This window comes from Dysidea avara, chromosome 3 (assembly GCF_963678975.1).
Source record: "Dysidea avara chromosome 3, odDysAvar1.4, whole genome shotgun sequence".
NCBI classification, from domain to species: domain Eukaryota; kingdom Metazoa; phylum Porifera; class Demospongiae; order Dictyoceratida; family Dysideidae; genus Dysidea; species Dysidea avara.
In genome coordinates this window covers 28,046,957-28,071,226 of record NC_089274.1, presented here as the reverse complement: position 1 = coordinate 28,071,226, position 24,270 = coordinate 28,046,957, and the positions used below count along the sequence as shown (strand labels likewise).

Genomic DNA, 24,270 nt, shown 5'->3' with positions numbered 1-24,270 from the left:
TCGATGCATCGATAGTACCGATATAACAAGGTGTTGATATGATATGATATAGCCAATCAGTTATATCGATGGTTGTGGATAGTAGCGCTGCTTAGTATAATGATGTGTGGGAGGCCAGAGATGTGGTATTTGGCATATAATTAAGTTATGTGTTGATGGTTTAGTAGTGGTCACAAGCCAACCTCAAAGTAAACTGAAGTTTTAAGGTTTCTATGCAATGCCAGCCACTTATCTCAACTATACAGCAGTAGTAAAATGTACTTAAAAACCTAGTTACCATGAGTAACTTTTACTTGTGGTATACATTCAACTAAAGTTTTAACTTACAATGATGATTATGCAAAAAAATTGGAATTTTCAGCTAGAGTAGGGACCATAGCACATCGATAAACAGTACTGAAACAAGCTGTGGAGTAGTGCACGATATTAAATCACAGTAAAACATTAAAAAGTGTTATATTCCAATGCTCAAGATACCATAAGGAAGAGCACAGTAGGGATATAACACTTCTTAATGTTTACTGTGATTTAATATTGTGTACTGCTCCAACTTGTTTCAGTACTTTTTATTGATATGCTATGTTCCCTACTCTAGTTGAAAATTCCAAATTTTTGTGTACTTAATTGTTAACTTTTTTTGTAAAATAAAATTATTATGAATGGTGAGCCCATGCATACCACATCAAAAGAAAGAAATGGCGCTGTGTGCCCCAGCTACCAATTATCGTCTGAAAAGTGAAGTATCCATTATGCTTTGTTGTCAGCTATGTCCAACCCGTTACACAGCATTACGAATCAAGAAGTGTTCGAAAAGCACCCCTGCAATCAAAAGTATCCACTATGAAAACTACGGACAATTTCCGTTACGAAGGGAAACCATCACATGCTACCACCAAATCAACACCTTTCGCTGTCAGCCAAGATGAAGGGGACACAAAGGAGGACACTGGTAAGTCCATAAAGAATGCATTGTATGTATTGTGGTATGCCAAAAGGCATGTGTCTGGCTGAAGTGACGTCTGGCTGAAGTGACGTCGAACAGTGAAAAAATCAAGCCTGTAGCCTTAGCTGATATCGAGTTATGCTTGTCTGAAGGAATCAGTTACTCAGTCAGTCAGTCAGTCAGTAGAAAATTCCATTTAATTTTTTAAAAATTCTGTAGCAACTTGTTGAAAGCATTTTAGGTCGATGTGAAAGGCTTGTTTGGGCTTAGTTTTACCTAACCAATACTGCCTCATCATCGTCAGGGAAAACTGAGTCTGTTTTTTGGATGATTTTGGACATGTCCCATCTTGTGGTCCCTACCATACAGTACTATCGTACTGTATGATGTTTTCCTTTCAATTGTTACAGTTAGTTCTATATCTTGATATATGTTCATATTGTGACATAAACCTTAGTGATATATGATATAGAGTTTTTCTATATCGTGGCAGCACTACCTCAATGCTGGATGAAGTACCAAGTGTGAAATTGTTCAGGGAACGTTTCCAACAATATCTTTGTGTGACATCATGGCTACCGCAAAATGATCTTTATTTCTGTTCATAGAATAAGATCTCTCCAATAACTGGAACCCACATCTCCTTATAACATGATACCCTCAGATAATGCTGTCCATGCACTGTTAAGTTGTGGAACACTTCATGCAACATCTGGTAGCAAGATTTAATTATCACTAGCAAATCAAGATAATTTAATAATTATTGATTGTGGTTTCTGTTTTCATTAGTTTTTAAAATCCTTATTATTACATCGGAGTGATTGTATTCAAAAGCAATGTTGATCGTTCATCTAGGCAGTCACAGTATATAGCACCTTTCGTCGCACTGATTCATTGAGTATTGCAGTATCATCAGTTCTACCTCAAGGTGTTCCTTTTGGTCCCTGTAGAAAGAAATCCAGAAAGTAAACAATAGTTAATGTAAACTGATCATAAATTGTAAATAACATAGCCATGAAGTGTGCAGACTATATCAGGGATATAGATCCCTAAAATTTCGACAATATAGTACCGAGTTGGTACAATTTTTTTCCTAATCATTCAGCCAGAGATGACTGGAATTAATTTATTTCTGCAGAATTTTTAGGGAATCTATGGTACTAGTTTGTTTGGTTTTTTTGTTATAGCATACAGCTAAACACATGTGACTGTTCTATTAGGGTACCTGCTGTATTAGAGTACCACATGTCAGCCTTTCACCACTAGGGGGTGTGCCACTATTTCATAATTACTTTCATTGTGCTAGCATTATGAATGCAATTAGATGGGGTGTATCTCATCATGATAGATTGTTAATAGGAGTGGTCTCGGTGTTCCATCATTATTAATCAAGATCACATTAGATCTTGAGCCTATCAGTTTGCAGCCTCTAAATATGCTACTCAAGGAAAGTGTTGATAAGGAAAATTAACACCTCAATATGGTTTCATTGCATGAAGTAGGATGAAGACATAAAAGGAAAGACAAGGCACAGAGGGCACACACTTGTTGGAACCCCAAAAGACACATCTCAGTAGTGAATTTGTTATTGTAGAATAAAATGATGGCTGTGCACTGCTTAGTTTGGCCTCCAGCATGGTCAAGCAGGCAGTCAGACAAAAATTTGAGTTTTTTTGGTGATTTTTAATAAATTTTATATCTGGTAAGTGTTTTCTTGTTTTCAATGCTGTATGTGATGTTGTACCATGGTGCATGGGCAGATCAAAGGGTTCTGCCATGGTCCAACTAAGATCAAGAGTTCATTTATATTATGAACTCTTGCAAAGATATACCACTGGTTGGTAGTTAAACCATGCATGGCTAGCAGTTTAAAACATGGACCAAAGAGGTGTCAATAGCTGTCTATTAACACCTCAACACTGAGCAATTATAAGCAATTGTATTTGGCTTCCTATATAATTATAGTGTTTTAGGTGGATATGACATTCCATCTCCTCTTCTAGCTTCAGATACGAAGTGCTTCAAGCACTCACACAGAATAGCACAGCCACACTCTTTCTCTAGAATATTGCTAGGGTATTTTACTTCCATGCGCTTGTTTCATTTTTGGATCCATTCATTGAATACCCTAACTACCCACGAAGTGTTCTTAGCAGTATTCTTTACACTCCTGGAAAATTTAGTCACTTCTTCAGTAACAGTATTGTTAAAGCGAGACGAAGGTGATAGTAGTTTTCTTTCAAAAGTGACAGCCTTTTCTTCTTGGGTTCTGGTGAACAATGAGCATTTTCTAAAGTTCCACAGTAGTTGTAGTCTCTTTTCTTGGGTTTTGATGGAAAACAAGGATTTTCTGAGGTTCCAAAGCATTTGTAATCAGACATTCCAAGGAAGAATTACCAGGACATCCAAGTCACTTATACATTTATTCAACCTTAAACTAGTTGTGTGAAATGTGTTGATTTTGGTTTCTTTGATGGTACAATCCAGTTATATCATATTTACTTGTATGATATCAAAGTTATTAACAATCGTCCTTGGCTTTGCCTTGGACTCATTAATAACTACGATATCATACTCGTACCATGATATAACTAGAACTTAGATGGACTAGTATTATTCCATAACGGTGAATTTTGTTGCGTAAGATGTTTCTAGGATGATTTTTAAAGGCGGCATTTTAGGCGGTGCGCATCTTTTTGGAGGATCTCTACTTAAACAGTACTACTGCACTGTTTGATAAATTGATTGTTTAATGCATTTATAATAATTCAATTATGTTGTTATGCCAAGATATTAAGCTACAAAGTGTAGTTACTGTACGTATATCACATTGTGATGTACGTATGTATGACAAGTGCTGTGGACTTGATGCTGTAGTGCTTAGTACTTTTGAAGCTATGCATCTTTTCCAGTGAGACTGTATTGGTGTGTTTTCAAAATCGAGTTAGTATTACCATGGAATAAATGATAGCATGGTTGTAGATTATTACGTAGGTTAGTAGCCTTGTGTATAATTATAGCCTAAAGTGGAGCTATCACAATGTCATTCTACCCAAATCCACTGTATTCCATAAGGCATCCCCAAACATCAAATTGCAGGGATGGACTCGCTTCAACTACCGTACTGTTGATTTACAGACTTCCTTTCACAGGCATTCTTTAGCACACCCTTATTAACCCACTCACATACTGTATAATATGCTGCAGTGCAAGTTCTTATTGTACTTCAAGTTGGTATGGCTAGGAACCACTGACTTGAGACTGGCTGTACATGGACACTTTTGTGTATCACACATGTACTGAAATCCCATGGTCTGATAGTTTATAGTGCACTAACCACAATATACTAAAATGTATTATATCTGCTAAACAAAGCACAATCTGACTAAACCATGTGCTCCAGCTTATAACAATAGTAGCAAGAATTGATTTTAGTCAAAGTGTATTTTAGCATTTCAGGACCTTTGACAAAAACTGTTACTGTATAAGCAAAAAATTTGACAGGGAATTAATTTTGGCAGTTGGCAAATTTTCACTGGAATTGTCAAATATAAATCCACCAAATAGCCAGCCAGTTATGTAACTTTTAAGTGATGTCAGGTATTATGTTTGCTTGTGAAGTGCATCTGAACTCATGGCTCTTTTTGAAGTACTTCAAGAAGACAGAAAATAATGACTGGATGCCATCTAAATTACAGGCCAATGAACACTTGACCATTGATGATATGGAATCAGCAAATCAGAAAATCAAGATGTGGAGAAACCTAGGGGAAGACCTGTATTGTATGCAACTTACTCTGATGAAGACAGGGCTGACATTGGAAGATATGCTATTGAGCATGGTCCAACAGCTGCATCCTAGCATTTCTCCAATTTTGTGTGCCAGAGGCATATGCAAGACGCTTCAAAAAAGAGTATTTGCATGAGCTAAAAGAGCATATAAAGGCTGGAAATACAAAACTGATTTAAAAACTACCCACGAAACATCAGGGATGGCCGCTTTTATTCCAAGAAGAAGCTGATCGTGCAGTACAGGAATACATTAAGTCCCTGAGGTCTGTTGGCTCTTCAATCAATACGTGGGTGATTATGACTGTTGCTGAAGCCATTATACTTAGGCTAAATCTTTTCTGTTTAGAATGAATTTGTAAGACAAAAGAGCAGCAACACAGGTAAAGTAGTTCCGAGTGAATTCATCTACCTCAAAGAAGGCGTCTTAAATGATATTTGTGCAGAGGTAATCATGAATGGCATACCAGATTATCTGATTATCAACTGGGACCACAAAGGCATCCATTTGCTGCCAGTTGATGACTGGGCCACAATGAAGCAGCAGGGTAGCAAGAATGTAGTTATCTAGGGATTAGATGATAAATGACCAATAACTGTTGTTCTGGCTGCTACTTTGGCAGGGTGCTTTATGCATCCACAGATTTTGTATGAGGGAAAAACCAATAGATGTCACCCGGCGGTTGAATTTCCTGAGGGTTGGGATGTGTCACACACTTCAGACCATCGGTCTAATGAAGTGCCATTAAATTGTGATTCCTCAAAATGGGATGCACTGAGCTACCACATTTCCAGCCTGCCCTGGCAATATTTAAAGGACAGCAAACAACTAAATTTAAGGATTTGCTACGTGCCAAAATATTTGAATGGTGGTGGTTCCAACTGATTGTACTGGCAAGCTACAGCCGATTGACGTGGCCATAAATGAACCACTTAAAGATGCCATTAAAAAGCGGTTTGAGATTTGGTATGCTCAAGATATGCAAAGACAGCTTGACAGTGGGGTTCATCAAAATAGATGTACGAATGAGTGCAATAAAGCCTTTGAGTGTAAGCTGGTCGATGTCTTCAATTGCAAAAATCTATAGTACGTATCAGCTTGCCATTAATGGATTCAGGCATGCTGAAATAACCCATGCTTTGCAGATGTTAAGGTCTTCTGATACACTGTGATAATTATGTGTGCTTGATTATTGTTAGTGTGAACTATAGTGGTGATTTTGACACTCTACCTATGAAAAATTTACGTTTATTGTAACTCAATTACACAGTCATTTCATTAGCAACAATATTATTATATTCACAACATGATTGCACTAAGTAATTGATAAACTAATAGTTGCTAAAACTTATTCATTGTTCTACATTGAAGGTTAGACAAGTCCATTTTGCTTTATTCTTCATTGATGGTGAGGAACTGAAGGGAACCAGAAGTTTATCTTTAGAGCATTGTGAAAGGTGGTTGCTCATCACTGAGTGTTGGTAATTATTAAAGCATGGCTCACTGCTATAAGCAATGGTAACCATCATTGCAATAGCAAATATACCACAGTCGCTAGGTGTTGGCTGCGTTTCTGTGTCCATGATTGAGAATTTTACTGTCTTCTCATACTATTTACAATAGAATTTCCTTAGGATGGCTATCGAAAGCTGAATCATAGACTTTTGCACTGTCATTGGAGCAGTCCATTGTGGATAACGTTATCATGATCCAGTAAAATTTGTACCCCATTTGAAGGTAAAACTTTACCATGTCGTTCTGCAACAAGAGCTAATTTGAGCCCATTGATAGATGGGAACTGTTTCTTCAAAAGTGCCCATGCAAATGATACGTGTTTGTTTGTTAAACAGTGACCACGAAGTAAAATGGCTGTATCATTTAAATTCAGGGTAACTCTGTCAATACAAACCCACTTTTCAGTCTGTTCGTCAAAATTGGAAACATCTGAGTCTCCAACAACAGTAGTTGGTGCAGTTGTAGAATTTAGTGCACCTTCACCACTGAGGTGAACATCACAATTTACTATCTTTATTGTATGTGACACATGTATTTGCAGATTTGACTGCACTCCTAATAGTAGCCACACTGTCAACGTCACCTTCACCAGCAGAGTTCTCTGTTTTTCTTCTTGAGCAATAGCAGTAGGTTAACATGTTGGTTGCTGGGGGCCACCCCTGGGAATAGTGGCAACCACCACCATTTATAGAGGATTAAATTACACATATGTGCTCATATATATAATACATTTATTAACCTAGCTATCCACCCTTCCACTGCACCAAGCTCTACATTGCCTACTCTTTTTCCTAATGCTAATCACATAACGTTTTCCCACAAAGCCAGTAGTGTACTTTACAATACACAAGTTCAACAATCATGCAACAAGAATACAATGATACCATAATAGCAAATAAGATTATATCTACATGAGATCATGCATGACATGACAATATATAGATCATATAATATGTGATATAAAGAGGATGAGTTTGGATGAATAATGGGCAACTGAGGAAATCATAGGGTGGGCAGTAAGTTCTTCCATAAATAGGGTAGATGAATGAACATAGCATTTGCAAGTGATGATAGCAAACCACTAAGACATGTCAAATTGCAGCAATTGATCACTAGCAACCAAAATGACAGACCAAGCTATGTCATGAACGTTAACATTGGCATCAATTGATAACGCATTACAGCTACATAACTAGCATCTAATTCACCCAAATTCCTCCAAATTTCCCCAGGTGCCCGAGCTTGCTGTACCCCACATATAAAATTACAATAGTACTTAGACAGTAATATTATTGTAGTTATAATCTAATCCAAAACAGCCAAGCTGTAAAAAAAGTGTGCGGCCCTCAGAAAGGCTATGGTGAAAAAAGATGTGAAATCCAAGGTGGCGGCCAAGAAATGGCTGTGATGGTAGGTTAATGGTAAAAATTTTAATAACGACAATTCAGGTGAATTTTTGTGCCGCTTCACAAAATTTACCTAAATTGTCCTTATTAAAATTTTTACCATTAACCTACCATCACAGCCATTTCTTGGCCGCCACCTTGGATTTCACATCTTTTTTCACCATAGCCTTTCTGAAGGCCGCACACTTTTTTTACAGCTTGGCTGTTTTGGATTAGATTTCATTTCTTTTTGTATTTGTATACCCCAAAGCCGGCCTATGGCCAGCTTTGGGACTTTTTTAACCTATGTTTTTTTCTTTACTACAGGAAGAAGAAAAGATGAAGTAGATGTACTTTAAATATTTTATCAGTAAATGTACAAATTATATATACTGTATATTACATATGTGACCGGATTTGCGAAAAGGGGTCTTCCACACACATCCAATTTGCCAACTTTGACAATTGATAACTTCAGATTGGAAAGAGCTATTGCCTTGAATTTTGGACAGTGGTGAGCACCACTATAGCTGAATACGTGGTGAAATTTTCAGGTTAATATGTTACTTGAACACTGAGTTATGGTCTCCAACGGTTACGGAATTGGATGTGTGTGGAAGACCCCTTTTCGCAAATCCGGTCACATAATATTATATTGATTACAGAAATCTCCATGGTGGTTTCTTTGTAACTGAACACTCTACAAGGTGACTACTGCTAATTGCTCTCTCTACAGGGTAAATTGTTTGTAGCTGAACGATCTACAAGGTAACTTCTTCTAGCTGATCTCTCTACAGGGTGATGTGTTTGTAGCTGAATTCTGTATAGGTGATTTGTTTGCAGCTGAGCTCTTTACAGAATGGTTTCTTTGTAGCTGAACTCTCTAAAAGGTAACTTCTTCTAACTGATCTTTCTACAGGGCAATTTGTTTCTGGCAGAATTTTCTACAGGGTGATTTCTTTGCAGCTGAACTATCTACATGGTGGTTTCTTTGTAGCTGAACTCTCTACAAGGTAATTTCTTCTAGCTGATCTCTCTACAGGGTGATTTGTTTGTAGTTGAATTCTGTACAGGTGATTTGTTTGCAGCTGAGCTCTTTACAAAATAGTTTCTTTGTAGCTGAACTTTCTCCAAGGTAACTTCTTCTAACTGATCTTTCTACAGGGTGATTTGTTTGTAGCTGAACTATCTACAAGGTAATTTCTTCTAGCTGATCTCTCTACAGGGTGATTTGTTTGTAGTTGAATTCTGTACAGGTGATTTGTTTGCAGCTGAGCTCTTTACAAAATAGTTTCTTTGTAGCTGAACTTTCTCCAAGGTAACTTCTTCTAACTGATCTTTCTACAGGGTGATTTGTTTGTAGCTGAACTATCTACAAGGTAATTTCTTCTAGCTGATCTCTCTACAGGGTGATTTGTTTGTAGCTGAATTCTGTACAAGTGATTTGTTTGCAGCTGAGCTCTTTACAGAATGGTTTCTTTGTAGCTGAACTCTCTACAGGGTGATTTGTTTGTAGCTGAAATCCCTACAAGGTAACTTCTTCTAGCTGATCTTTCTACAGGGCGATTTGTTTGTAGCTGAGTTCTCTACAGGGTGTTTGTTTGCAGCTGAATTCTCTACATGGTGGTTTCTTTATAGCTGAACTCTCTACAAGGTGACTTCTTCAAGCTGATCTCTCTACAGGGTGATTTGTTTGTAGCTGAACTCTCTACAGGTGATTTGTTTGTAGCTGAACTCTCTACAAGGCGATACTTCTAGGTGATCTCTCTACAGGATTCCTTGTTTCTAACTGAACTCTCAACAGGGTGATCTGTTCATAGCTGAACTTTCTACTGGGTGATTGTTTGCAGCTGAACTCTCTAAATGGTGGTTTCTTTGTAGCTGAACTCTCTACAACGTGACTTCTTCTAGCTGAACTCTCTACAAGGTGACTTGTTTTTAGCTGATCTCTCTACAGGGTGACTTGTTTCTAGCTGAACTCTCTACAGCTGATTTGTTTGTAGCTGAACTCTCTACATGGTTTATTTCTTTGTAACTGAACTCTCTACAAGGTAACTTCTTCTAGCTGATCTTTTTACACTGCATATTTGTTTGTAGCTGAGTTCTCTACAGGGTGATTTGTTTGCAGCTGAACTCTCTACATGGGAGTTTCATTGTAGCTGAACTCTCTACAATGTGACTTCTTCTGGCTGAACTCTCTACAGGGTGACTTGTTTCTAGCTGAACTCTCTATAGGTGATTTGTTTGTAGCTGAACTCTCTACATGGTGGTTTCTTTGTAGCTGAACTTTCTACAAGGTAACTTCTTCTAGCCGATCTTTCTACAAGGTGATTGAGTTTTTTGCAGCTGAACTCTTTACATGGTGGTTGCTTTGTAGCTGAACTCTCTAAAAGGTGACTTCTTCTAGCTGAACTCTCTACAGGATGATTTGTTTGCAGCTGAACTCTCTATGTGGTATTTTCTTTGTAGCTGAACTCTCTACAATGTGACTTCTTCTAGCTGAACTCTCTACAGGGTGACTTGTTTTTAGCTGATCTCTCTACAGGGTGACTTGTTTCTAGCTGAACTCTCTACAGGTGATTTGTTTGCAGCTGAACTCTCTACATGGTGGTTTCTTTGTAGCTGAACTCTCTACAAGGTAACTTCTTCTAGCTGATCTTTCTACAGGGTGATTTGTTTGTAGCTGAATTCTCTACAGGGTGATTTATTTGCAGCTTAACTCTCTACAAGGTGACTTCTTCTAGCTGAACTCTCAACAGAGTGATTGATTTTTTTTGCAGCTGAACTCTCTAAATGGTGGTTTCTTTGTAACTGAACTCTCTACAGGGTGATTTGTTTGTAGTTGAACTCTCTACAGGGTGATTTGTTTGTAGCTGAACTCTCTACAGGGTGATCTGTTCATAGCTGAACTCCCTATAAGGTAACTTCTTCTAGCTAATCTTTCTACAGGGCGATTTGTTTGTAGCTGAGTTCTCTACAGGGTGATTTGTTTGCAGCTGAACTCTACATGGTAGTTTCTTTGTAGCTCTACAATGTGACTTCTTCTAGCTGAACTCTCTACAAGGTGACTTGTTTCTAGCTGATCTCTCTACAGGGTGACTTGTTTCTAGCTGAACTCTCTACAGGTGATTTGTTTGCAGCTGAACTCTCTACATGGTTTATTTCTTTGTAACTGAACTCCCTGCAAGGTGATTTCTTCTAGCTGATCTCTCTACAGGGAGATTTGTTTGTAGCTTAACTCTCTACAGGTGATTTGTTTGCAGCTGAACTCTCTACATGATGGTTTCTTTGTAGCTGAACTCTCTACAAGGTAATTTCTTCTAGCTGATCTCTCTACAGGCCGATTTGTTTGTAGCTGAACTCTCTACATGATGGTTTCTTTGTAGCTGAACTCTCTACAAGGTGATTTCTTCTATAGCTGATCTTTCTACAGGGTGATTTGTTTGTAGTTAAACTCTCTACATGATAGTTTCTTTGTAGCTGAACTCTCTACAAGGTGATTTCTTCTATAGCTGATCTTTCTACAGGGTGATTTGTTTGTACCTGAACTATCTACATGATGGTTTCTTTGTAGCTGAACTCTCTACAAGGTAACTTCTTCTAGCTGATCTCTCTACAGGACAATTTGTTTGTACCTGAACTCTCATATGATTGCTTCTTTGAAGCTGAACTCTCTACAAGGTGATTTCTTCTAGCTGATCTTTCTACAGGGTGATTTGTTTGTAGCAGAACTCTCTACAAGGAAACTTCTTCTAGCTGATCTCTCTACAGGGAGATTTGTTTGTAGCTGAACTCTCTATACATGATTTGTTTGTGGCTGAATTCTCTACATGATGGTTTCTTTGTAGCTGAACTCTCTACAAGGTAACTTCTTCTAGCTGATCTCTTTACAGGGTGAATTGTTTGTAGCTGAACGATCTACAAGGTAACTTCTTCTAACTGATCTCTCTACAGGGTGATTTGTCTGTAGCTGAACTCTCTACAAGGAAACCTCTTTTAACTGAGCTCTGTACAGGGTGAATTGTTTGTAGCTGAACTATCTACAAGGTAACTTCTTCTAGCTGATCTCTCTACAGGATGATTTGTTTGTAGCTGAACTATCTACAAGGTAACTTCTTCTAGCTGATCTCTCTACATGGTGATTTGTTTGTAGCTGAATTCTGTATAGGTGATTTGTTTGCAGCTGAGCTCTTTACAGAATGGTTTCTTTGTAGCTGAACTCTCTACAAGGTAACTTCTTCTAGCTGATGTATCTACAGGGTCACTAGTTTGTAGCTGAATTCTCTACATGGTGGTTTCTTTGTAACTGAACTATCTATAAGGTGACATCTTCTAGCTGATCTTTCAACAGGGTGATTTGTTTGTAGCTGAACTCTCTACAAGAAAACTTCTTCTAGCTGATGTCTGAACAGGGTGAATTGTTTGTAGCTGAACTCTCTACAGGTGATTTGTTTGTAGCTGATCTCTATACAGGTTACTTATTTCTAACTGATCTCTTGAATTCTGTTCAGGGTGACTGCTCTATTAGGATGACTGCTCTATTAGAGTATCTCGATCTCGCACTTGCTACACCAAGTTGGATTTCGTGTTATAACTCCGTGGCTTTAAGTCTGATTTTTCTACACCATTGAAGAGCCTTTCTAAGATGATAACTCCATCTGTACAGCGATTTTCAAAGCATTACCCCAAGTGGTTTATCTGGTAGGCGTGGCAAGCATAATAATAATAATAATAATAAAAAAAAAATAAAAAAATTAGCTAATCTCAATTGCATAATTGTTACATACTGTTGATTTTTTCGCTGTATCTTCCTGGTTTTTAGCTCGATTTCTTTCAAACTACAAAAGGTTTGAGGTTCAATAGTTAACCTATTCACCCACCGATTTTCAGCTTCTTCCCATCCGCGGTTTACCCTGTAGGCGTGACAACATATTGGTGTTATTTTTCGTGCATAATCGCTCATAACTCTTTGCCTGTATATGGTATTCCAGCCAAAGTTGGTACAGAGATGCGCCTTTATACCCCCCCTTCTGTGTGCCAAATTTCAAGGCAATCGGATAACGCATTCGCATTTTATAGCAGTTTTTGTAAGTGTGCGAAAAGAGGAAGAAAAATAAGAAGAAAAAAAAACGAAGAAACTAAGCCAATTTTTGAAGTCGCATATCTCAGGAATGCCTGAAGCGATTTTGCTCAAATTTGGAATGTGGAGTACTGAAGTTGGAGGGAATGTACACAGCAAAATTTGTCTTGTTTCATCAAGGCAACACAGAGCTACGGAGGTGCGAAAATTGCGTTTTCTTTCTTCCTGTCAATATACTCACGGGGTTGCGCGCCGGCTTCTTGGGCCGCACGACACACTACCGTGTGTCTTGATAACCACACAGAGCACAAGTATGCATGAAGCATATGACACATCCCGATGGTATATAGAAAATTACAACAATACCAAATGAGAATACAAGTGAGCCTGTATGTGTACCAATAGCAGTAAGCATCTTACTAAGCAGAGTTTTGCATGACCAGCAGGGACTAATGCCTGAGAACCTGTGAGTACTAAGGAGTGTGCAGGTATGGCATAAGTATAAAGGAGTGTGTACATATGACATGAATGCAATGTACACAGTAGGCCTGCCAAATGATTGTATGCGAGTGTCAACTACCTGTATGCAGCAACAAATGTATGCATATATTAGTGAGCATTAAGTGGCTTTGCAAATACTGATATGCATTTTTGCAAGCATGTAAGCAGAACATAAATGTTAAAGCCCATAAGCAGCAGCAACAGTTGTATTCCAAGTCTGAATACAGCCAAGTACTATACATACAGACATTGGTAAGCACGAGTAAACTTGCAATTAGAGCTAAAGAGGTTACTTATGTAGTATAAAGCCTGCAATGATTTTAGACATGTAGCAGTTCATATTGTATACAGATGCTTTCAAGTTTATAGTACAAGAGTACTCTTGTGCACGCAGACACTATGTACTGACGAAGGAAAGTGCAACTGAGGATTGGAGGTATGTACCCCCAAAAACAAGCTGGTAGATGTTGATATATGCACCCAGCCTCCTACCTGCATGCAGCCACCAATGAACATACATACACCCGAGTATGGAGCATGCCTGTGAAAGTAACAGCCATTAAGCTATATAGGTATGCAACAGTTGGTGTATACTGGAGGTATTACAAGTTACATTGGCAACCGAACGATATATTTAATTGCATAAGAAGGTAGATAGGTTGCAGAGGTATGGAAAAGCTCGTAAAGGCTCCCTAGACAATGACACCTATCCTACTGTTACACCAGGGAAAGGAAACCCTATAGTAAGGTGTTATTATATACATGGAGAAGGGACGTGCAACCTTGGTGTAGATATGCGCACCCCTAACTGCCTATAGCCACCAATGGACCTGCATATGCATGGACATGGAGCAAGCCTGCAGAGAGTAACACAGCTGAAGTGCAGTGGTCACATATGCATGTTCAACGACAGAAAGTTACTGCACTGTAACTAACCGGTGGCAATTTCACATACACAAAGGTGGAAATGGAATAACCCAAGCACATCTAAGAGCTGCCATGCTTAAGGAGATAATAGTATTACTAAAGAAAAAACACTTTTGACCATAGGGAAGAATACAAATACCCACTAGGTACATAATTAATAGCATAGAGTGGGGGAGGAGGGGGGGTTGATGTAGAAGAGATTGGAGAGTGGTTACACATTAGTAGTAGGTCAATCATGGAAATATAATGATGTCAATGGCAGTGGCAGTAATGATAATGCATGAGCCAGTAAGATTAGAGTTGGATTAGACAACTGAGGTGGTCACTAAATAGTGTAGCAGTCGCATAAGCATGGTATTACATGAAAGCAACAGTTAGGACATGCCTGTCTGCAGAAGCAGTGATAACTCGCAAGGCTGTAGTGAAGAGCATGCATGCTGTGGCAGCAATACTAGCAATGAAACAGTAGAAGTAAATTACTTGCGGCAGAGTTGTAGTTCAACAGTAGTGGCAACAGTAATAGCAGACATGCAAGAGCCATAAAATTCATGCAGCAGTGCTTTGGTATATCATTAGGTTGCATATCATGCAGCAGCAAGAGCATCGCACAGTACTCCACTAGTCTCCGCACTCTCGGCAGATCATGCAATAGTGGCGCCCTTAAGCTCACAGCAGTGATTACATTTACGTGGCCGCACTAATGTTTCATTAAGTAGCGATAATTTGTTAATTTTTTATTTATTTATTTATTTATTTTTGTGTTGGGGACATGACATACATGCAGCGATAGTAACGTTCATGCAGCAGCCACAAATGGAATTGGGCAACTGAGGGGATCAGGTTGGGGTCACTAGATGCCGTAGTAGCCATACTTGGGCAGTATTGCATATCGACCAATTGATGTCTGGAATATGTACACTTTAACAGAAGCAGTAATAATCAGAGCAATAGTAACAATAATATTTATGCAGCAGCAGCAGTAATAGCATTCTTGCAGCAGCGATAACATTCACGCAGCAGCACGCTCAGTGCAATAGCAGCAGCAGCAATACTCATGCAGCACCCTCAGTGCAATAGCAGCAGCAGCAATACTCATGCAGCACATGCAGCACCCTCAGTGTAATAGCAGCAGCAGCAGCAGCAGCAGCAGCAGCAGCAGCAGCAGCAGCAGCAGCAGCAGCAGCAGCAGCAGCAGCAGCAGCAGCAGCAGCAGCAGCAGCAGCAGCAGCAGCAGCAGCAGCAGCAGCAGCAGCAGCAGCAGCAGCAGCAGCAGCAGCAGCAGCAGCAGCAGCAGCAGCAGCAGCAGCAGCAGCAGCAGCAGCAGCAGCAGCAGCAGCAGCAGCAGCAGCAGCAGCAGCAGCAGCAGCAGCAGCAGCAGCAGCAGCAGCTGCAGCATACTGCCATATAAATGTAGCGCCTGCAAAAAAAAACAAAAAAAAACTTATGCACTCTAATTACACTGTGTTTGTACACTCCTCCATATAGTTTGGTGGCAGCTGAGGGATGAGGATGGGACCACAACTAATGGGCAAGTATTTATTGGACAAGCTTTCTCCGGTAGCATGCTATACGTAAGGCTTACAACTTTGTATGTTTGATGGCTGGTCGCTTGCAAGCTGTTGCAAGTATATGAGGATATTGTGCTTTTACGCTATGCAAAGTATGTTGCATGATTCACTTAAGAGAGTACTGCTGCATGAATGTTACTGCTGCTACAATTGCACTGAAGGTGCTGCTGCATGAATATTGCTGCTGCTGCATGAATATTGCTGCTGCTTCTGCTTCTCAGCCAATTATACGACAGTAGCATATCATGCAGCGGCACTCTCATTATGCAACAGCACTCTCAGCCAAACATGTAACAGCAGCATATCATGCAATGCAGCACTCTCAATCATGCAATGGCAGCATATCATGCAGCAGCACTCTCATTATGCAACAGGAGCATATCATGCAGCGGCACTCTCATTATGCAACAGCAGCAATGCAGCACTCTCAATCATGCAGTGGCAGCATATCATGCAGCAGCATTCTCAATGCGATAGCATTAAGCCATTACGAGTTTCTGATTTTGCTTTTGCCAGTGATATATGCTTGATAACACCATCTGTGACCCTTAGCCATAACCTAGCCAGTGCCTATATGTATCCAGCATATGTAGTGCCAAATATCAGTGATCTAATAGAAGCTGAATAGTAGGAGCAGTTACAGCTGGCAAATCATTGACGCAACACATTATTATTAAAGCACAATAACATTCATGCAGCATCATCATGCAACAGTGCCTTATGTGATAGCAGCATGCAGCACTAGCACTTAACTAAGGCATGAGCAACAGTAGTGGCATACATAGCATATAAAATAAACACAGCAATACCTCATGCAAATCAAGGCACATGTTAGCTGTGCATATATAAACATGCTAATGGTGAAAGCTTATTACACCCTGATGACAATTAAACAACTCAAACAAACAAGCGTAACAGCTGACAACACTTGGAACAGAGGTTTATGACAAACTTGAACAGACAAGCCCGGAAGCTAACAACACAATGTTAAAGGACAAGCTTGAAAGCTAACTACAAGACTAAGCCAGTACAGCAATTCATCGCAGCGTCACTTTAATTATGCTAAACTTCTTATAGAACATGCGTGAGAACTTGGCTAGGGTCATTCCATACCAAATCAACAAAAAAAATCCCAACCCCTTTGGATTTTCATGAAAATTGGCATAGACATGGACTCTACTAAGAAACTTTCTCACACCAAAATTTGGCCGATTCTATTGATCTTCCTTTAAGATATGACCACTCCAAGTTTATTGCAAAATACTACACTGGTTTAATAAAATGGCCATAACTTTGTCAGTGATTATCACAAAACCTTTCTGTTTAGATTTGTGGAATGCTTATTAAATTCTCTTTCAAGTGATATATAATTTATTATAATTACTCAAAGGAGAGGTCAAACAACAAAAATGTAACTTTTTCCTGTGATCTTACTTTTTTTCAAAAAGGATATTTCAATTACTTTCATTTTTTGTTCAAATATTCTTCTAATACCCTTCTTTGATGACAGTAAGTTTGAAGTTGGAATGGCAAGTAGATCATGAGTTGTGGCTACATACGTAATTTTACATGCTACTGGTGGTATAAGTATGAACACTACTATAACACTACAGACTTTTAAATTAAATTATAGTATGGAATCTCATCAGAACGTGGCCAAGTTGCAATACACATACAGTTGGGGGCATAGTATAGAAGTATCATAAGGTAATTAAACAGAAACATCAATACTCACCATTGTTGAAGACACACCAATATCCCCTATTGTTATGCATATTGATGCAATTATGATAACAACATGATTTTGATGCAAACACCATCACGAGTCCATGATAGAGATTTTATGAACTCCTGATGCCATATAGTGGGAAGGTGTAGTAGCAAATTATCTTATGAAAGGTTTGACAAAATTGTGGAAACTTCACATTAACATTATGAAGTTAGAGGGTAAATCATTCCTTATTCACCAAATTCACAAATTCTTCAGCTGTTATTCTGTTGGACATCTGTACATGTCAGCAGACACTACATAATAACAAAAGTTTGGTGGAGGAAATATTTGGTGGAGAATTTGGTGAATAAGGAAGGAATGATTTACATTGGAACCTATCTAAGCCGGTCAAAACTTTGGGCCAATCACCTTCAGGCAGGTGGCTGCTTTTGAAAGGTGGAGTAGTGTATAGATATTTTATTTGGAGATTTATAGTTGGCCCTTATAAGGTGGCCTTTCTATACAGTCACTGTACCAAATCAAAACCCTCCAACTTCATAATTTTAATAGAGGTCTATTGTGAAGTTTCCACAATTCTGTCTAACCTTTCTCTTATAAAACTTACAGTATCATAAGATAATTTGCTAGTAAGCCCTCACACTATATGGCATCAGGAGTTCATAAAATCTCTATTATGGACTCCTGATGGTGTTTGCACCAAAATCATGTTGTTATCATAACTGCATCGATATACATAGCAATAGGGGATATTGGTGTAGCTTCAGCAATGGTGAATATTGATACTTCTGTTTAACCACCTTATGATACTTCTATACTATGCCCCCAACAGTATGTGTATTGCAACTTGGCCACGTTCTGATGAGATTCCATACTATAATTTAATTTAAAAGTTTGTATTGTTATAGTAGTGTTCATACTTATACCACCAGTAGCATGTAAAATTACGTATGTAGCCACAACTCATGATCTACTTGCCATCCCAACTTCAAACTTACTGTCATCAAAGAAGGGTATTAGAAGAATATTTGAACAAAAAATGAAAGTAATTGAAATATCCTTTTTGAAAAAAGTAAGATCAAAGGAAAGTCACATTTTTGTGGTTTGACCTTTTCCTTTGAGTAATTATAATAAATTATATATCACTTGAAAGAGAATTTAATAAGCATTCCACAAATCTAAACAGAAAGGTTTTGTGATAATCACTGACGAAGTTATGGCCATTTTATTAAACCAGTGTAGTATTTTGCAATAAACTTGGAGTGGTCATATCTTAAAGGGAGATCAATAGAATCGGCCAATTTTGGTGTGAGAAAGTTTCTTAGTAGAGTCCATGTCTATGCCAAATTTCATGAAAATCCAATGGGGTTGGGATTTTTTTTTGTTGATTTGGCATGGAATGACCCGCTAGTATCCCTCGATAGCCGTTCGTCTTATTGTAATGGTGCGATCAGTTTCATTCAGTTTAGTGCGCCACATGCAACACGTGTCACACAAGAAACGAGCTCACCGGTTATAATGAACTTCCAGTGATGGCGACCTTGTTTCTTGTTTACCATTTTGATTGATTCTGTAGGCTGGAAGGACTGCTACGAAGAACATGGTAGCTCGGCTCATACACAACTCGTGTAAGTGGCACATTTTTTGTTCACCAACCACTGTCCCCGGTACACAACGTGACACTTAGCGGTCTTGTTTCACCTACTAGAATTTTTCTTTAACTAGGCCATTCGCCTTTCAAGAACGTGGCATGTCACGTGACTGCAAACCTGTTAAACCAGTTTGTTGATTACACAATACTTGAAACCATCTCAACATTACTTCACATGCTTAGATCATAGCGCACCCTTACACTATAGCATGCACTTAGGTCACGGAAATTGTGTGCAAGTTCTTATAGTGCAATATCGCAATATCTGCAGCATGCATGTTAACTTCAATTTATTGTGATACAATAAACTACATTTTGCAACTAGCTGATGTGTCAGGTTCTTGCCTTATACCAAACAAGGGAGCTCACCTTCACCTGAAGATATACTAGTGGACATTAAATCCCTAATTCAGTCAATACCCATGACTGAATTAGGGATTGAATGTCCACTATATTTTCAGGTGTAGGCGACCTCCCTTATTTCACTACTTTCAGTTTTTGTTATATGATGCCTAGTCAAACTTAGAAATTATACTTATACTTGTTTGTTACTTTTTGTAACATTATTACGACTGGTGAACCTGCGCATACCACATTAGAACAAAAGCAAGCTTATTGTTTTCATCTGAATGCATGCCCCAATTATCAATTAGCTGAATTAGCGAAGTGGCCATTATAGATTTGTTTTTCAGCTATGTTACACAGCATTACAAATGAAGAACACTAGGAAAAGTACCTCTGCAATCAATCCAGTCGCAATGGAAAACCTGGATGACTCCCGTCAAACATAGGGAAGCCATCATGCAGTGCTACAGCAAATCAACACCTCACACTGTCAGCAGGACACAAAGGAGGGCACAGGTGAGTCCATGAAGCATGCATTGTATGTACTACGGTATGCCAAAAGGCACCTGTTGGACTGAAGCAACATCAAACAGTGAAAAATCAAGCCTGTATCCTTAGCTGTTATTGAGTTATACTTGTCTGAAGGCATTAGTCGGTCAGTCAGTCAGCCAGTCAGTCAGTCAGTCAGTCAGTCAGTCAGTCAGTCAGTCAGTCAGTCAGTCAGTCAGTCAGTCAGTCAGTCAGCCAGCCAGCCAGTCAGCCAGTCAGTCAGTCAGTCAGTCATAGAAAAATTCACTAAATATATTTTTTAATTTTGTAGCAACTTTTTGGAAGTGGTTTGGGTCGTACTAAAGGCACTTTTGGACCTATAACCAATACTGCCAAGGCACCATGAAGGTATTGTGAGGCTGGTTTTAGCATGTTATTTTTGGCCAGAATAGCCCAACCCTAATATACAGTATTACTGTACTGTATTATATTTGTGACCGGATATGCAAGAACCCCATACATATGTTAGCGCATTTTTCGAATTCTGTTTTATTACATATTCTTTATCTAGACAGCCAAAGGAATAAGTTTCAGCTCTAGAAGCCTTGAACTTTTGAAGATACAGTACTACAACAACAGGAAAATTGATTTGTACAGTGACAATATGGAAAATAAACTACAGGCATGTAATTAAATGGTCATAACTTACAAATGCAGTCCTGTACTGAGATGAGACGTACACCATCGGATTCTCCACGAACAGGTAAATCCATTGCTGGGTAAGTTTTGCCTTCCAGGGCAAAGGCAAAAATGTGAAGAAAAATGATAGAAAACTGCATGTCCAATGTGAGGCAGACTAATGCTCATATCTTCTGTCTCCTTGGGAGTACTGACATGAAACAAAGATTCTTGCTTTGGGGATCACGATGGTAACAAGATATTTGCCATTACCACTTTCCTTCACTATGAAACAAGCACTCAAAAATTTACAGATTTTTTTTTCAATTTCGTAAATATTTCACCCATTGCATTTATTGCATTCTACCATAAAACTAGGCTTGCACTAATATATGGGATTCTTGCAGATCTGGTCACATTTTATCCCATAAAATAATTGCATATGTATGCAAAACTTACACTCTCAGTTAATGTATTAGTGATTGTATTTTGTTCTTAGTGAAGTTGCCTCAGCTATTGTTAATTCTGATCATTGGGAAAAAGCTATGCGATGGCGGGACAATAAACCAGTGGCAGTAACTGGACAGGATGGAAACAGTGGAAACAATGGTGATTGTACTCACACTACTGGGAATAAAACACCGTTGAAACTGCTGATTCGACACATGCCAGGTACAAATATATGCATGCATGCAAGGACAACATCAACTTGTTAGCCACTGATGTATGTAGAATCCACCGAAGATGGACCTCCATTTAGTGCTAGCTAATTGCATGGGGTGAAACTTGTAGGTAAGCATGCCCACCCATGTCTGAAGGTCTGGCTGTGTCACTGGTGACTATGCATTACTAATGCATTAAGTGTAGAACATTTTGAATGTAATTCATGACTATAGTGTGCTTTTTATTCTCAATTGTGAGGTCTTGCACAGTATTATACAACCAAGCACTAAAGGTAATATTTGGTAATTTTTATTCATGTATGTAGGGGACATGCCCCTTTCAAATCAAAGATATATGTTTTTCCTGGTAGCCTACAAGGCCTCCTATGGTATTTTCAGTTGTTAAACAAGAAGTCCAATGGAATGTGGTTTACAGAATTTGTATATATAGAGAGTCTATACATCGGTATTCAAACCGATGGAAAGAAACCATCTCAGAGTAAAGCTGACTTGTACAGAAGGTTAATGCAGGCTTCATTTAGCCTTTATTTCTCACACGTTGGCTACTTTTACCACTAAATGGGTTTGCTCATGTGGGTGCATATGGACGAATAAACATAGATAGGAATACATGCACACATTTTTATAAAAACGATTTCAAGAAACCAGGAGTGTGCCTGCCTGGTTAAAACTGTTATTTACAACTAGGCCTATAGTTTAAAGAACAGGAGGTGGGGACAGGAAAGATGGGTATTTGCTAAAAGTGGTTGATGCTTAATGAAGTTTGTGTTTATATCCAATGAGCTGCAATAAAGGACATGTATGGTAAAGGAAGGGGTGGAAGGAAGTTCTCACCAGTGCGTGATGCAAACTCAGCATACATACGTAGCATGCTACCAAATCATCCACTGTCACCAGATAGATGGAGTTGGTATGTATTTTACTGCATGCATAATTTATATATGTAGCAGCATTAAATGAAGTTTAATCATATTAACTAAGTTAATGATGTGGAAGGGCCGGTGTGCAATTGGTTCTGCGTGGGATATAAGATTAGAGTTAACTAGAAAGGCGAAACACATGCGCAGGGCGCACATGATTAACTTAGAAAGTAATCAAGTTGTGGAAAGTGGTCTCAGTAAGTCTAAAAGAAATTCCCATCTACCCTCTACTAACCAGGTATCCTATATGCAGTGTGTTATCATTATAATATAGCTATTGTGTACGTACTTGCTGTATGTTTGCTTAGTTACATGCTACTTTACTAGGAAAAAGCATGGGAAAAAGCAAGAGGCATTGTTTGAAGCAGAATATTGCAAAAAGATAACAAACAAGAATTAAGTTAGGTTGTCTTGTTTTGGCTGACAGGGCAGTCAGCAAACTGATTCCTTCAAGGGAATTAGGGGTTAGGAATTATCTCAGTCCTCAGATGGGAGTGGGGAGGATTGACTTAATTTAACTACCATATTAAGTTATCATTTTGATTCATGACAATAAAATAGCTTTAACTACCGCAGTAGGTTCAAACTCTAACCCATATAGCACAGTTTAGGGTGACATGGCAGCATCCTGACTATGTTCTCCATTTTTCTAGAATAGCTAGAAATATGACAGTGCAGGGTTCATAGTTGTATTCCACATAGAAGGCCTATGAATTTTGGGGAGAGCAAAAATTTTCATTTTCCTCCTCTCTGGTATTCAGTGGTGGATACAGGGGGTTGCAATGGTTTCAGCTGAAACCCCTCTGAAAATAGTGCACGCGCCCCAATTTTATTCACAGTTGAATTCATGTGGGTGATAAAATCACCAGGAATTATACATAGTGTATTATATTGGGACTTTCTCTACTGGCTAACTTCATACTGTTGCCTTTGAAATCACTGAAAATGCCATCATGGTGATTAAGCATGTTAAGCGCCTCTAAAAATAATTATCTGTTTTTATTTTTGTGATTATAATACTGGGTAGTCAGCACAGCTTTTAATGATTAAAAGTGCTGTTTTGCTTCAAAACGTTCTGGATTGGTAAGTTTCAGCTGGGAAACAATGTTGTGGAGTGATTTTTACTGATTCATTGTTAGCTAGTGTAAGCCATAGATTTATAGGCCACTGAGCTAAGTTAACATTTACCCAAGCTGGACTATATAGCTACACTTCTTAGTCTGGGATCATAGTTATTTTGAAAACTTCCTGAATCTGAAACCCCTTCTAAAAATTTCTAGATCCGCCACTGGTATCATTCCCCAAAAATACTTACCCCAAGATATTGAATCCTGCACACCTACCAAATCATCCAATATCACCAGATAGATGGAGTTAGTATATATTTTGCTGCATGCATATATATGTAGTGGTAGTTTTAAGAGTTAAAGAGATTTCAATTTTAATGGAGGATTGTAATCTTGTAGCAACAAACCATACAGTTTTTAAATTTACTGTTGCTTAATGCTACTTCCACTTTTGTACATTCTCATGATAGCTATTTTTCAAGAATTACCTAGGAGAGCATGTCTCTAGACCTTCTTAGCTGGAGGTGTGCAGGATTCAATATTCTTTTTACTATATATCCCTTATTGGATCTTAGAGGGGTAAGTATTTTTGGGGATTGATACCAGAGAGGAGGATAATGAAAATTTTGTCCTCCCCAAAATTCATACATCACAAAAAGATGTACAGTTCTGTGGCAACTGACTGGAAAGCTTTTCCTCCAAGCTCTCATGTAGGAATACTGTTCTTGTAATCTGGTACCATAGTGGATGTAACACCTATTGTGGCTGACCATACATAATGAGAATGCCCACATGACCCCTCTTACTTACATCTTAACCTGTTGTCTTGCATGCCTCCGCATCACCTACACTGTTTGTATCAACATCATGTTTACTGTACTGTTTAAGTAGGGATTGCACTGAAAATTTCATGCGCCGCCCAAAATTCCACCTTCAAAAATCATCCTAAAGACATTTTACGCAACGAAAATCATCTTTACGAATAGTACTAGTCCAATT

General features: G+C 38.6%; 1 protein-coding gene across 4 annotated transcripts in view; it reads left to right on the top strand.

The window, feature by feature from the left end:
• LOC136250612 (transient receptor potential cation channel subfamily A member 1 homolog) overlaps window positions 1-24,270 on the top strand; it is a 206,123-nt gene that overhangs the window by 108,535 nt on the left and 73,318 nt on the right. For all 4 annotated transcript variants that reach the window (XM_066042844.1, XM_066042845.1, XM_066042842.1 and 1 more), the window contains exon 11: window positions 21,101-21,273. In XM_066042844.1, the coding sequence (XP_065898916.1) occupies window positions 21,101-21,273 (173 nt within the window). The remainder of the gene's footprint in view (window positions 1-21,100; window positions 21,274-24,270) is intronic.